Genomic DNA, 12,921 nt, shown 5'->3' on the forward strand with positions numbered 1-12,921 from the left:
ACTCTGATCGACGATGTCAGTATTGACGGGGAAGTTAACCAGCCTGTATGGGCTTCCGAAAAGAGCCGTAGGTATATGGACGACTTCGGCTCTATCTATTCGCGGCACGATGGCATCTCACAAATAAGAGCAGCACTACAGCCCACTGCAATCGATGGGAGATTGGCCAATTTGCAACTTGACTATTGCACAATGATACGATAGATTTGACTTGGTTTATATGGAACGACATAGTGGCACCCATTCACTAGAGAGAATTCAGAAACCCATCCCAGAAGTTAATCCTAGTTACCAAGCATGAGACGATCAATATCATGGCCATAAGAGCATTCTAGGTGTTCACATAGACGAAACAAGTTTGGCTGCATCTTCGTGACGAGGCGCGAAGACGCACTTGTACGGAACGACTATCAATGATCCATCAGTGAGCATGTGGTCGCAGAGATATCGAGAAGTCGCCGACAACTCACCATGCCTACGTACATTAAACGTAAGTCATTAATGTTCGAAATGGTATAAATTCACACGTACCCTACGAGACCTTCGCCGCCGTAGTCGCCCGTCACGGGTATCTCGCAACCGTTCTCGTCTTTGGCTTTCTCAATTCTAAAAACTGCTAATATCGTACTGATTGCAAGCCAAAGCGTAGCATCTGCGGCATGTCTTCCAGGGCAGATCCTTAGGCAGCTGATGAGAATTATCGTGTGGCATGATCAAGCGGACTTCGTACCGTCGTCCGAAGCCGAACGTAAACTCAGCGTTGGCATCGGTGAGTTCTCCCGAAGGGGAGAGATATCGACCCGGATCAAATTTCTCTGCATCAAAATAGGTGTTTTCGTTGCGAGACATCGCCCTGTTCGAGCACATGTAAGGTGTGATGATCCGAAAGAAGGTGAGATTCTGTGTACCAGACATTCGGTAGAATAATGGTCCCTAGGTAAGGCGAAGTAATTCAAGATAAGCAACTATCTGTGAATAGCTTGTCCCACCTTTCGGAAGAGTGTATCCATCATAGGAGACATCCTCGGTGGCAACATGAGGAAAACCTGGCAGGACTGGGTATGAACTTTCCAGTGAGACAGCAGATTCTGATAATTTACTCAGCAGAACACTGGGATGCCAACGTTGCGTTTCGTGATGGATTGCTTGTATGTATGGCAAAGAGTCCCGGTCTTCAAATGTCGGCAGACGACCGCGGCCTATGACACGATCAATCTCATCTTGAGCCTTTCTCCTGAATGCCAGGCGACCCATCATGTTTTGGGGATACCTCTGTATGAATGGATGACTCACTGGACGTCAGGGAAGAGGAGCATGGCCAGCATGAAGGTCTTCAGCGTAGCAGCAGTCTATTCTCGATTTCAGCTTGACAACCTGCAAGCAGCGAACATAGACCCATACAGTGTCAGTACCGGCTGTAAACACATGCAATTAGTCGCAGGTAACTGGTTCCACCTGAGAAGTAAGGCAAACCTGCGAAAGCGATTGATACCGTATCTTTTATAGTATCTTCTCGCTCATTGATATCCTCATCCGTCTTTGAGCTCCTCGCCAGCAAATCTGCAGCCATCGACGGTGAAGCTGTGCCCGCGGCCTTCGAAATGAATGCCATGACTAAGAAAAGCGCGCCGCATTTGCTAAATGCGCTTACAATGCCGTTCTTGACCATATCCCATGGAACGTCCCTCATCTCCTTCACCATCTCCCGAGACGTGCGAGCCTTCCGAGGGAAAGAGATAAAGGGAAACCATTCTGGCAGGAGCCGCACTGAGTGAAAAATTGGAACTATGAGTGAACATTACAAAAGAAACTGAAGAAATGTGTACCCACGAAATGGGAAGATCTTGATGATATCGCGATCAGGAAGAAGCAACAGCATTACCATCTCTCCGGCTTTGTCCGCCAGGTATACTAAGCGGTCGTTCCGTGGCGCGATCTGATGTCCATACACTAGCTGCATGACGATCGACGCCGGATAACTATGGGGTGTTGTCTATCAGTGCGATTTGCCCTCTTGGGAAGGGTTCGAAGCTTACTTTCTGGCGTGATCTATGAACGCTTCCGGGCTTTGGAGCAAGTTAAGCAGCAACTGTTTCGCCTTGCTTGCAATGACAGGCCTGTATGAGAGAACGGCCTCCGGTCGGAACGCTTGGTGGAAGAGCCGCCGTTGAGCTCTCCATCTCTGGCCGTAACGCAGTATGACCAAGGAAAACTCCCAGCCAAGGCTAGCGTGTCTTTTAAAACCTGCCGCCCAGCTCGCAGATTGGATTCAACTCACAAATCGAGTAGTTTGTTTGCCGGTCTGTCGGAAGTAATACTCGACTTCTTGTCCAGGATTTGGCGAGCGATCTCGATGTCGTTGATGACGACCAAATTCTGGCCAAGAACCTTGAAACCCACAATTCCACCTGAAACAATATTTCAACAGCGCTGGACATCGCTCATCGATTTCTGCGCACCGTATTTCTTGGCCAACTCGGTGTACCCTAGCCACGGCGAGACGATCGGGATATCACTAATGTTACCTAGCAAAGGCCATCCAGGAGGTCCCGGGGGCAGTTTATGGCGAGACGGCATGCCTTTCGACAGGATTGATCTCAATACTAAGGCGAAGCAAATGAAACATAGGGACGCGGATGTGATTATTGCGAACATCGGAGAGATGCTGAGCGAAGAAGATGGATCGAATGAGAGGCTCCACACGGGTGTTTCACCCACTTATGTTACTCCGACGGTGGAGCTTGGACTCATCAACCGCAGAACCGCAACGTTGGACGCACCGGCCGCAAACGATATGCCATGGCATCAATAGCGGCCGCTTGAGATACCGTGCATGATGAGGTATGATTGAGTCGGACGTACTGCGTCGAAGAAGCCGGGCTGTACATGGGGCAGTCCAGTACCTTTAATGGACAGTAATTCTCATCAGAGCCGCCAAGCAGTGAAATTCGCGCGAGACCGCCGACCCCATCGGTGCGCGGCAAAATCTGTGCATCACAAAGCGCGACGGATGCTCTCATGGATAGGTAGCGCTTTGCATGTGAGAGATCGCGAGTGACATAGACGTGCGAGTCGATGGGCGAGTCACTTAGACGCCCCGACTATAACATGAAAAATCAACCCTAAAGTGGGGTTTTTGATTTCCTGAGCCTTTTTCTCAGATTCTTACCAAATGACCAACAAATTCAGCAAATTGTGGATGATCTACAGTGGAATTTTACAAAGGTCTATAGCAGTTTCTGAGTAGTGCGCACAATAAGGGTCGAGGAAAGCCATAGCTGCGCATTCTACACGTGTCAGAACATAAAGGACGAAGACGAATAACGATCCCGCCGGGAGAACGAATGAGCGACAGCACGTAATACTTGCAACGAACACGACGCAGAATTCCATCAGCCCTCTGCTATCTCTTCGGCGTTCGCACCAAACGAAACGAGGGACATGCTCAATACGTCGGGAGAACCAGCTGGCGGAGCGATTGCAAGAATGATGGCGGTCGAGATTCGCCCTCGTCGGAAAGGGTGACCCTAGCCACTCCGGACTTGCTCTCTACCTGAGCGCGACTCATCGATGTCAAGGGGGCTGCAGGAGGCGGGGGAGTAGAGACGAAGTTGGAGATAGCTTGTAGGGCAATCGCCGTGGTCATACCCCTGCTCCCGATCATAACTTTAGCCGCGACGAGTCGATAGACCCAGCCGATCTCCCAACCACCATCGTCGCACTGAAGCGACAGCAGCGTGCGCATGTCGACGGGGTTCGAAATTCCCGCTACGCTGCATGCTACAAGGCGCATTCCGAGGGCGAGCGCATCACCTGGGACGCCGATGCGCTCCTGTACGCGTTCCTTGAATATGGATGCAAACCTCCTGTGAATCTCGGGATTCGGACACATGGTGAGGAAGCGGCCGATGAAGAAGAGGAAGCATTCGGCTGTAGAGTAGTATCGCGTGCCGTCCACGTAAGCACGGTTAACCAGCACTTGATACACCCATTCAAGGGTGCGTTGGATTTCCGCGTCACGCCCGTTTCTATAAAAGAGGGTGCAGACGTTGACGCATACGCACGCGTCGATCCGAGGACGAGTGTCATCGAAGTAGGTCTAGAGGTCCACGGTCAACTCTGACACTGACTGCGGAATACCCTTGTGGCTTACCTGGACAATTCCATCAGCGTTGACATTCTTCAGCATTTGATCAAGCACTGAATGGATGACGTCGGGTTCGCGAGGGAGCATGGTAAGCCCCAAAGAAGTCGTGTCAAGATCATCGGGAAATTCCTCCTTCGTGAGCACTCCCTTGCCTGAAGCCAGTTGTCAGATCTCATTTACGCTGACCTGTACAAAGTTGCGTACCGTGGAAGAAATTCCAAGTCCGAGGGGGGTCAGTGAGAGAAACGAGTGAGCTGCTCTCGCGGGTCGTAAAAAAGACTTGCAGTGACAAGGGTAGGGACATACCGATCACCAGTTGCCTCGAAGGTGAGAAGCTGCGCGAAGTTCTCGTAAATCACTACTCCGCTATCCGTGACTGAGTGAAGGTTCCCGGCGTTTTTGCGCAAGAAGTCCATTCCGCGCTTGATGGGGTCCCCGCAGAGGTTGCGAAGTTGACGTGCAACATTATCCGCACTATCAAAGATGATTCCATGGAACCCAAGAGAACGGGCGGAAAGCACATTCTCGATCTTGTCATCGACGAACACGCTTCGACGAGGATCTAGTCCCGTCTCCGAGATGACGTGGGTGTAGAATGCAAGGTTCGGCTTCCGCTCTCTGGCCGCCGCTGAGGTGAAGACTCTATCGAAGAGCGTCCATTCCACGTGCTTTGTAGTACGAAGAAATTCGTAATCGGGCGCGGAGATGTTCGACATAGCGTAGACCCGAAGAGAGCCGTGCGACTGGGCTTTCAATTCGTGAATGAGGGAGACGAGCTGATCGTTAGGTCGGAGAGATTCGCGTGCGCATCGAAGCGCGGTCGCGACTTCTCGAGGGTCGAGTGAAAATTCGGCGGCCAGACGATCATAGCATTCGTCCTCTCCGCACCGGCCGCATTCGTAATCAAACCATGTTGGGACGGAGAGCATCTCGCGCAGGATCTTGGAGGATATGCTGGTCTCGGTATGCGAAGACCACGTGAAAAGGACATCCCCGAGGTCGAATACGATGGATGTGATCATGGCTGAGAAGGGAATGTCGACACGAGCGATGGAACAGGGCGAGACCGGACAGAAGTGCGCTTCTTATCTAAGAATTAGTGAATGCACGGACTGTAGGAAATTGTTCGGTCGGCGACCCTTCACCTAAAGCGGCCGCATTTTCTTGCCTAACGGCCGTTGTGTACTACGGTCTCCGCTCGCATCGTGATGATAATCGCCATCAGTTACCCAGAACAGTGGTAGGACCAAGGGTGCGGGCAGCAGAGAGGTTGGTGTGAGAGCTGCTAGGCAATAGTGGCCAAACTCTGAGCTGACGTATCCGCATAAGGACTGCGTTCAATGCGGGAGTGTGAGGATCCAAAGTGATATGTGATGGCACCTCATTGTCAGTGGTTTCGCAAACACCTGAAGGATCAGATTGCTCCAATTGTTGTGAGCGAGAATTTGACCGCTTTCTCGGCATAAACACGTACAATGATGCAATAGGCGACACTGCTGCGAGACTCCGGGGGCAACTTTAGAGCGAGATATTCGCCATGAGACGGAGTCTGAAATGCCCTGTAGGCCATATGCTACCGAGTAGAAGGAGTTCCATGTTCAGTGAGAATGGGTCTATGCAGGCATCACCATTCTCGCGGCATCTATGCCCAACGTACTTGCCATGAGAGCCTAATGCCGTCAGGGCGCAGGAGAACGGGAAGACATCTCATTTAGTCACCTAACCTAACTGCTCAGTGCAACTGAGCGACCCTACCTTATGCGCCGCTGACTCTCCGGAGGTGATTGTGCGAGCAGCGAGCACCACTTGTGCGCTAAGCTAATGGGTTTAGAGAACTCAGGCAGCTCCATCTCCTCGTTCAGGAGCGACGCTCAGTGGTGTTTCATGCGAGACATCAAAGGGGACATCTTCCGGTAGAATTTTTGACGAAGTTGAATCGCGAACGCTCACTGCCAGGAACGTTCCTGAGAATCGTGGGACCGTGACAGAGCGGCGCGCGCTGAGATTAGACGCCCATTAATTGGTGGTCACAGACTCGTTGATCGTACCTACTAGTCGTACCTTCTATGTTCAGCAGTCCTGGCCCATGTCTCTGATGGCCGAACGTCCCACAAATCGTTAAGTCTTTACCGCATGCTGAAGAAGTAGTTAAACGTGGTGCCCATCCAATGCTAGCTTTCATCCACCATCCCTCCACCTCTCGAATATGGCTACCGCGACTTTGGTGGAGGAACCTGGCCTTGGCAGAAAAAAGGCCATCAGTTTCAGGCTCACGCTACAAAGATATAAAATACGAGAACTCGGACAGATTACGAGAATCGGCCTCCAAATTCGACCATAACTCATCTCCGCCTCTCGGGAAATATCACACAATTAGCCGCTAAGAAGAACGAAAGACGCCTACGTGTTCTGATGAAGGCTGGCTTCTTTTCAGCGCTGTGTTGGACAGTTCTATGACGGCCGCAAGCAGTACTTGAGAAACGCTTCCATTAAACATCGCGTGGTGTTGGTATGTCCCCCTCCATCACTCGTCCTCTGTCATGAGAGGTTATCCGATTCTTCCAGTGATTGCACTTTCGCTCGTAATCCCCTTCACCCATGCCGCTAGCGACTCCCAGACCGTCCTCCAGCAAACGCTTCCAGCTGTTTCATATGACTATATCATTGCTGGGGGAGGCGTGAGCGGCCTAGTGGTAGCGAACCGGCTCTCGGAGGATCCTCAAAGTAAAGCTTTTCATATGTCTGTATAAATACAGCCATAGACACTCATTACCTTGCTCAGAAACGGTACTCGTAATCGAGCATGGTTACTTCGACGACCAAGATCCTGACGTTCTGGTCCCTGGTCTTGCCCGTATGAATTTGGGTGTTACCAACGCGAAGCATATGTTCAACTACACGACAACTCCGCAGTCCGGATTGAACAACCGCACAGCTCACATCTGGGCGGCCACCGTCGTGGGAGGAGGCTCCGCGGTCAATGGAATGGTGTTCCCCCGAGGAGCTGCCGCTGACTACGATGCATGGGCGCAGTTGGGCAATCCAGGATGGTCTTGGGATGATATTCTACCATACTTTCGTAAGGTGCGCCATTCGTAGTATACGCCAAGTCGTCTGCGAGTCTTACGTGAGCATCAGAGCGAGACCTTCACTATGCCCCCTAAGGGAGTCGCGGAAGAGTTTTCCATAAAGTACAATGCTAGTGCGCATGGAACAGAGGGTCCTATTTATTCCAGCTATCCCAAATTTCTGTGGCCGTCCATGAGTAAGTTTCTGCTAACAAAGTCAAGACACTCTAACAAGATATCTTTATAGAGAACTTCTTCCGAGCATGGGAGGAATTAGATGTCTCCATATCTCAAGATGGGAATGACGGAAATGCAATCGGGGCTTACTGGATGCCGAACTCACTGCATCCTCGAAACCAATCGCGCTCATATGCACGGCCGGTAAGATCACTTGTATGGCTGGCCATGCGAGCTGAATCTGTATACCGCGAATTCTAGAGGTATTATGACAATATACGAAGCCGGTCGAATTTGCATCTCGTTACGGGCCATGTCGTGGATCGAGTACTTTTCAACGATGATCTCAAAGCAGTCGGAGTGAAGGTAAACACCTGCTGTTGAGCTCATCCTACCTCTTTCTTAAACATCGCCAGGTCATATCGAGAGATGGGTCGTTCGCCGGAGTCGCGTATGCTACACGCGAAGTGATACTGGCTTCCGGAACCGTACACTCGCCGGGAATACTGCAGAGAAGTGGAATAGGTGCTCGCGAGCATGTGAACTCACTGGGTATCGAGACAGTGGTGGATCTTCCTGGGGTCGGTCAAAACCTGCAAGACCATCCGGCTCTGCATTTCGTATTCGAATGTGAGCCACATAGCTCCTGCTGCGTCCATCTCTGACATCAGGCTCGCAGTTCGCGAAGACCTTAATCCGAATCCGTTGATGTTATCGGACCCGAAGTATGCCGCCGAGCAGCTGGCATTGTACTATAAGAACCGTACGGGCCTGTTCACAAACAATCGTGGCATTGCACTTGCAATGTTACCTCTACGAAACGTCACCACAGATTATGAGGCGATTGTCAGGGAATTGAAGAATACCGATCCTGTGGCGCATCTACCTCCTGACGTGGATTCTACGGTGCTGGAAGGGTTCAAAGCGGTACGTTGAGATCTCGCGTTCACAAATCTTATGTGTGGCTCATTGAATGTGCAGCAACGTGAGATTCTTATCGAGCATCTGGAATCATGTCATGCTTCGGCCATGGAAATCACGTACGAGGGACGCGCCGAGTTCGACGCTGCCCTACAGAAGCCTCTCTCGCGCGGAACACTCCTCATCGATTCAACGGATCCATTATCTGCCCCACTGATCGACTATCGTGTCTATAGCCATCCGACGGACATGCGCGTGGCAATCGCTGTGGTGCGTGCCGCGCGCTCCTTCATGCTGTCCGCCGCGATGCAAAAACTGGGCGCCACGGAAATCTCTCCCGGGCCCGCAGTGCTCAGCGACGAGGACATCGAGGCTGCCATCCAGAGCCGCATTGGGGAGCCCACGTTTGGGCACATCAGCGGGACGTGTGCGATGCAGCCGCGTAGGTTGGGCGGCGTCGTTGATGAACGGTTGGCTGTGTACGGCGTGAAGGGACTGAGAGTGGTGGATGCATCCATCATGCCGCTGGTGTCGACTACACATTTGCAAGCCACCGTATATGCAATCGCGGAGAAGGTGGGCTTATTCTGAATTCTCTGCGTCCTACCGAACTGATCTGGTGCAAACTCCCTCAGGCGGCGGATCTTATCAAAGCTGACCAATTGTCACTGGATTAGTCGAAAGTATGCCTGATTGAAGGGGCCCTAGATACATACGCTTGAAGCCAACGACAGTATCTACTATTATGGGTCCCTCACTGTAATCGTAACAGCAATACAATTTGCGTCTTTTCCGTTCAATACCACGTCAAATATCTGATACGTCCATAGAATGTACGTGGAAGTATCACGGTCAAAAATGCATACTCTTGGTGCGTTGCGGACATGTAGTATGAATATTTCCAGTACAGAGCTTCAATCCGATGCTTTCCTACGTGTCGTTTGCTCATACGGCAGAACATGGTCTCGTGAAATTCTCAACGAATTGTACGTGACCGTCGAAAGAAGGCGCTTCCATGCCGCGGCTGCTGATTGCATTCATATTGCAGTCAAAATTCACTTTGAAGTTCACTGATTTTTTGCCGTGTTCATTTGTAAAACCTCACCAATTTGCTGAAGAAATTATGCTTTCTAAAAGTACAGTCTTCAAGAGGTTTCAACAATTAAGAAAAGAATAGGACACCGAACTCCAGCAAAGGAAAATCGCTCGTAAGATGCCGGTGATCGTATTTCGTGTTCAAGTCCAGCAAGCATGCGTAAGCATACTCAGAACTTGAATCCTCCCAACCACAATCTGCCCATCGCATTATCCGGATCGTAGTCGTTCTTGACTGCCTGAAGCTTCTCTAGATTGTCAAGGCCAATCTGAGCATAGATCGGCTGATGTCCATCGGCGTAGTTCAGGTACAGGAAGCCTGAAGTGTGCATGTGTTCAATACGACCATCGGGATGCATGCGATGAGAAACATACGGTTGAGCAGTCCACGTTCACGCGCAAGCGCTTCCGCCCATGCCAGGTAGTCTCTTGACCGGTCTTCCATTACTTCGTCTAATGTAGGATCCTCCCAGGTCAAATGTTCCAAGATCACTACGTTAAACGTCAATGAATGCATCGTTCGTCAAAGGTGGTAATCGTGTAACATACAGAAGAGATTTTCTCCCTCCAGGCCGGCTGGATTATTCGCTGCCTGCGTCGCGGTGATCATTTGGTGATTAATGGGTTGTACATTCAGGCTCCACTGCGTCCCGTTCACCGCAAGTAGGTCTGCGAACAGCGCTCGGCCATATTGCTGAACATCCAGGACGAGCTGCGTATCCGCCTCAAACGTCAACGTCCACCACGCTTGACGATAGCCAGATGGATCTGCGTCGGCAAACGAAGTAGCGATGGCCGTTAGGTTGGTGATTTCAAGTGTGTTCTCAGTTGCATTGGGGATCAACTGCTCCAGCCCGGAGAACAGAGGGGGAAAGCTGACAGGTAGCAGGTATGCAATCCCGATGCTACGGCGGTCATACATGTTTAAGACACAACTATGACAGAGGGATTGCATACTCACAATATACCATAGTCCTGTGCTGTTGAATTCCACGCCATCGTCACGGACGAGAGTCCCTTGGGGTCGTCCTGTCGGTTCAACGTAAGGTCATACACATGAGCAGAACCTATACGAGAGAAGAATACCGACAGCAAGCTTGTTGACATAGGCAAGGAAGTAATCCATGACTGCCGGCGCTTCCTGTATGCCAAGAGACAGAGCTCCTCCCCACATGCCGCCAAGAGCAAATGTTTCCAATGTATACTGTGTCACGACACCAAAGTTGGTGGACCCTGTGAATGCACCGGAGGAGGAATACATTATATAATCTACCATGCAGCAGATGACAGCGTACCTAAAGCAAGTGCCCAGTGAAGGGCAGCGTTGTTTTCACTAGATGCATTGACGAAGGTTCCATTGGCCAGGACAATCTCTATAACAGACTTTACCATTGAACCAGAAAGCAAAACGCGTGGAATACATACCGTATTCCGTGATGTACGCGGGTGCGAGGCCATATTGATAACTGAGGTAGCCTATGCCGCCTGGTTCAACGAATGAGGACTGAAACGTCCTAATAACGGGTATGGGGGAGGAAATGATGCATACCGCCCACAAGAAAGCCGCCCACGCCGACGGTAGAAACTCTGCCTCCAAGCACAGTCAAGTTCAGCGGAGACGCCAAGTCGTACACTTGCCCCTGAGAAATACATTCTGTGAGTTAAGAATATCCAGGACGGCACCACAATACACACCCAAAGAGCACCCGGGCCAACGGAGAGAGTGCTATGATCGGATGAGAGCGAAATCTGGTTGAGCTGCTGCAGGTCGATCGTAAATCCCGCAGGGCCGACATTCGAGGAGCCCTTCCAGTTCATATGTCCTCCCGAGCGCACAGCGAATATGCAGTTATTCTCCGTAGCCAGTTGCACAACTTGGGCGACCTTCTCTGCACTCGTTGGCACAACCCGGCATGCGGGGTCCTGCTCGGCCTGCAGCGCAGAGTAGTACGTAGACTCTTCCTGCACGTAGACGGTGCTATTAGGATAGTATACATTGGCAGGGAAGAGTCCGCTCAGGGCGGCGCACTGTTGATGGAAATCAGAGGGTGCGAGGGAACGAGACGGCACTGCGTACACATTGTGTTGAGGACAGCCGTATTGATAGCACGGTGCCCGCAAGGGATAACATAAATGCTAGGGGGAGAGAAGGAATAGCCATGGTATGCCTGGAGAGGAGCCAAGCAGTCCGGATGTTAGCTTGTCTTATAGCGATGCCTATAACGGGCGCGACCTGTCCGGACCTTCATGCTTACCATGCCTGAGCGCATCATCTACGCGGCTCGGGTTCGTCAAACGTGTTACAGGAGTACATCGGAGGCCGCTGAAATGTATGTGGCGCATATGGCCGTACCTGTTCGAGTCAAGGCTGTAGAAACATGCCATCCCGTATGATGATGTACAAAGTACAAAGGGGCCGCAGCCATTGCTTACATTGGTACGGGAAAGCCATTTAGAGCGACCCGTTTCCACAAGATAGTTCACGAGAATTGCATGGCATCGCTTGTTGAGTTCTTGAGGTCCGTTCACGGCTGATAGGTATATTTATTTCTTCACTCGAAGGCCATTTTGCAGTCTACATCGATGAGGCTTCGCCATCGGCGAGTGACGTGAGAACCAATGTGCGGAAGTCCACATGAAGTCCCTGAAACTAATATTTGATGACGGACATATGATGTCAAGAAACGCATTAGCCATTGTAGAACGAGGAGGCATCTTGAGGCTGAAACGCATCCAATGTATCGGCCAAACATTTCATATATACAAGTCTCATACTCATCGGTGCCGAAGGGCTAGGCACAGCCACATCGTCGACAGTACGATGACGCTCAGCACGAGTGATACTAGCAGCTCTACCAAATTCAGAGCCAACAATGTGTTCTTCTGTAAGCATAAGCAGCGTGGTCAGTGACTTCTATAAGGGCCACGGAGAGAGCGACAACAAAGGTGGGGCTCTCACAGAATCCTATGAAACAAATGCTGCTTCATCCCAATCGTCGCTCGGAGGATTGCGCACGTTCTGCGACGCACAGCGAAAACGTTCACCCGCTCTCTCACTGCTAAGCTAAATTAGTCATGAGCTACGTCCCCTCAACAAGCGGAGCCTTTGAAAGCGCCTCATTGCGCGCTGTGTCATCAAGCAGCAACTGGCCCTGGGCTTGAAAGCTCACGAACACATCCTTGCCCAGTGGCACGCGCAGAGGGGCGTTCGCGTCCTTCGAGAGCTTGGAGTAGATCACTTTCATTGCGGTCGGCGTGTGCGATCTTAACGCGGACAACAGTGGCAGGATCCGCGGCACAATGTATCTTTGACGGTGGCGCCGGGGAGGGCCGCGTTAGGTGTGAATGCACGGAGCTGTTGGATGACCGAGTCGGGGTAGTCGCAGGTGGGTACGGAGGCATCTGGACAAGAGACTCGGGCTGCGCGCTGCGCGTTGCGAAGCCGCCAGCAAGGACATTGGTCATCTTTGGCGCTGTGAGCTTTGTACGCGAATTGGAATAGACAGGAGGGCC

At 51.3% G+C, this 12,921-nt stretch overlaps 5 protein-coding genes across 5 annotated transcripts; 1 reads left to right on the forward strand and 4 right to left on the reverse strand.

The window, feature by feature from the left end:
* Positions 1-52: 52 nt before the first annotated feature.
* On the reverse strand, positions 53-3,053 carry LAESUDRAFT_727463 (cytochrome P450). The gene is given in 15 exon segments (XM_040909227.1): positions 53-408; positions 511-513; positions 531-678; positions 731-853; positions 909-933; positions 990-1,046; positions 1,101-1,234; positions 1,294-1,349; positions 1,402-1,415; positions 1,474-1,594; positions 1,652-1,767; positions 1,831-1,979; positions 2,037-2,225; positions 2,279-2,408; positions 2,460-3,053. 15 exon segments carry the CDS (start codon positions 2,575-2,577, stop codon positions 340-342), a joined length of 1,452 nt encoding a protein of 483 aa, XP_040762628.1. The 5' UTR covers positions 2,578-3,053; the 3' UTR covers positions 53-339.
* Positions 3,054-3,195: 142 nt separating this feature from the next.
* Positions 3,196-5,364, reverse strand: LAESUDRAFT_813783 (HAD-like protein). Its single transcript, XM_040914521.1, has 4 exons — positions 4,454-5,364; positions 4,352-4,401; positions 4,154-4,299; positions 3,196-4,099 (listed from the first exon to the last, which is right to left on the reverse strand). Exons 1-4 carry the CDS (start codon positions 5,167-5,169, stop codon positions 3,446-3,448), a joined length of 1,566 nt encoding a protein of 521 aa, XP_040762629.1. The 5' UTR covers positions 5,170-5,364; the 3' UTR covers positions 3,196-3,445.
* Positions 5,365-6,687: 1,323 nt separating this feature from the next.
* On the forward strand, positions 6,688-8,904 carry LAESUDRAFT_715212 (GMC oxidoreductase; the record flags this gene model as incomplete). Its single annotated transcript, XM_040907125.1, has 8 exons — positions 6,688-6,871; positions 6,930-7,231; positions 7,286-7,412; positions 7,463-7,596; positions 7,654-7,758; positions 7,809-8,022; positions 8,072-8,319; positions 8,374-8,904. The coding sequence occupies 8 exons, from the start codon at positions 6,688-6,690 to the stop codon at positions 8,902-8,904; spliced, it is 1,845 nt and encodes a 614-aa protein (XP_040762630.1).
* Positions 8,905-9,578: 674 nt separating this feature from the next.
* LAESUDRAFT_702831 (FAD-binding domain-containing protein) lies at positions 9,579-11,543 on the reverse strand (the record flags this gene model as incomplete). Its single annotated transcript, XM_040906500.1, has 10 exons — positions 11,486-11,543; positions 11,104-11,436; positions 10,958-11,048; positions 10,834-10,893; positions 10,704-10,781; positions 10,499-10,641; positions 10,370-10,437; positions 9,958-10,313; positions 9,784-9,900; positions 9,579-9,727 (listed from the first exon to the last, which is right to left on the reverse strand). The coding sequence occupies exons 1-10, from the start codon at positions 11,537-11,539 to the stop codon at positions 9,579-9,581; spliced, it is 1,449 nt and encodes a 482-aa protein (XP_040762631.1). The 5' UTR covers positions 11,540-11,543.
* Positions 11,544-12,488: 945 nt separating this feature from the next.
* On the reverse strand, positions 12,489-12,873 carry LAESUDRAFT_760643 (uncharacterized protein; the record flags this gene model as incomplete). The annotated part of the gene is made up of 2 exons (XM_040912776.1): positions 12,489-12,632; positions 12,685-12,873. 2 exons carry the CDS (start codon positions 12,871-12,873, stop codon positions 12,489-12,491), a joined length of 333 nt encoding a protein of 110 aa, XP_040762632.1.
* Between the last annotated feature and the right edge of the window lie 48 nt (positions 12,874-12,921).

Source organism: Laetiporus sulphureus (genome assembly GCF_001632365.1).
Source record: "Laetiporus sulphureus 93-53 unplaced genomic scaffold LAESUscaffold_29, whole genome shotgun sequence".
Lineage (NCBI taxonomy): Eukaryota > Fungi > Basidiomycota > Agaricomycetes > Polyporales > Laetiporaceae > Laetiporus > Laetiporus sulphureus.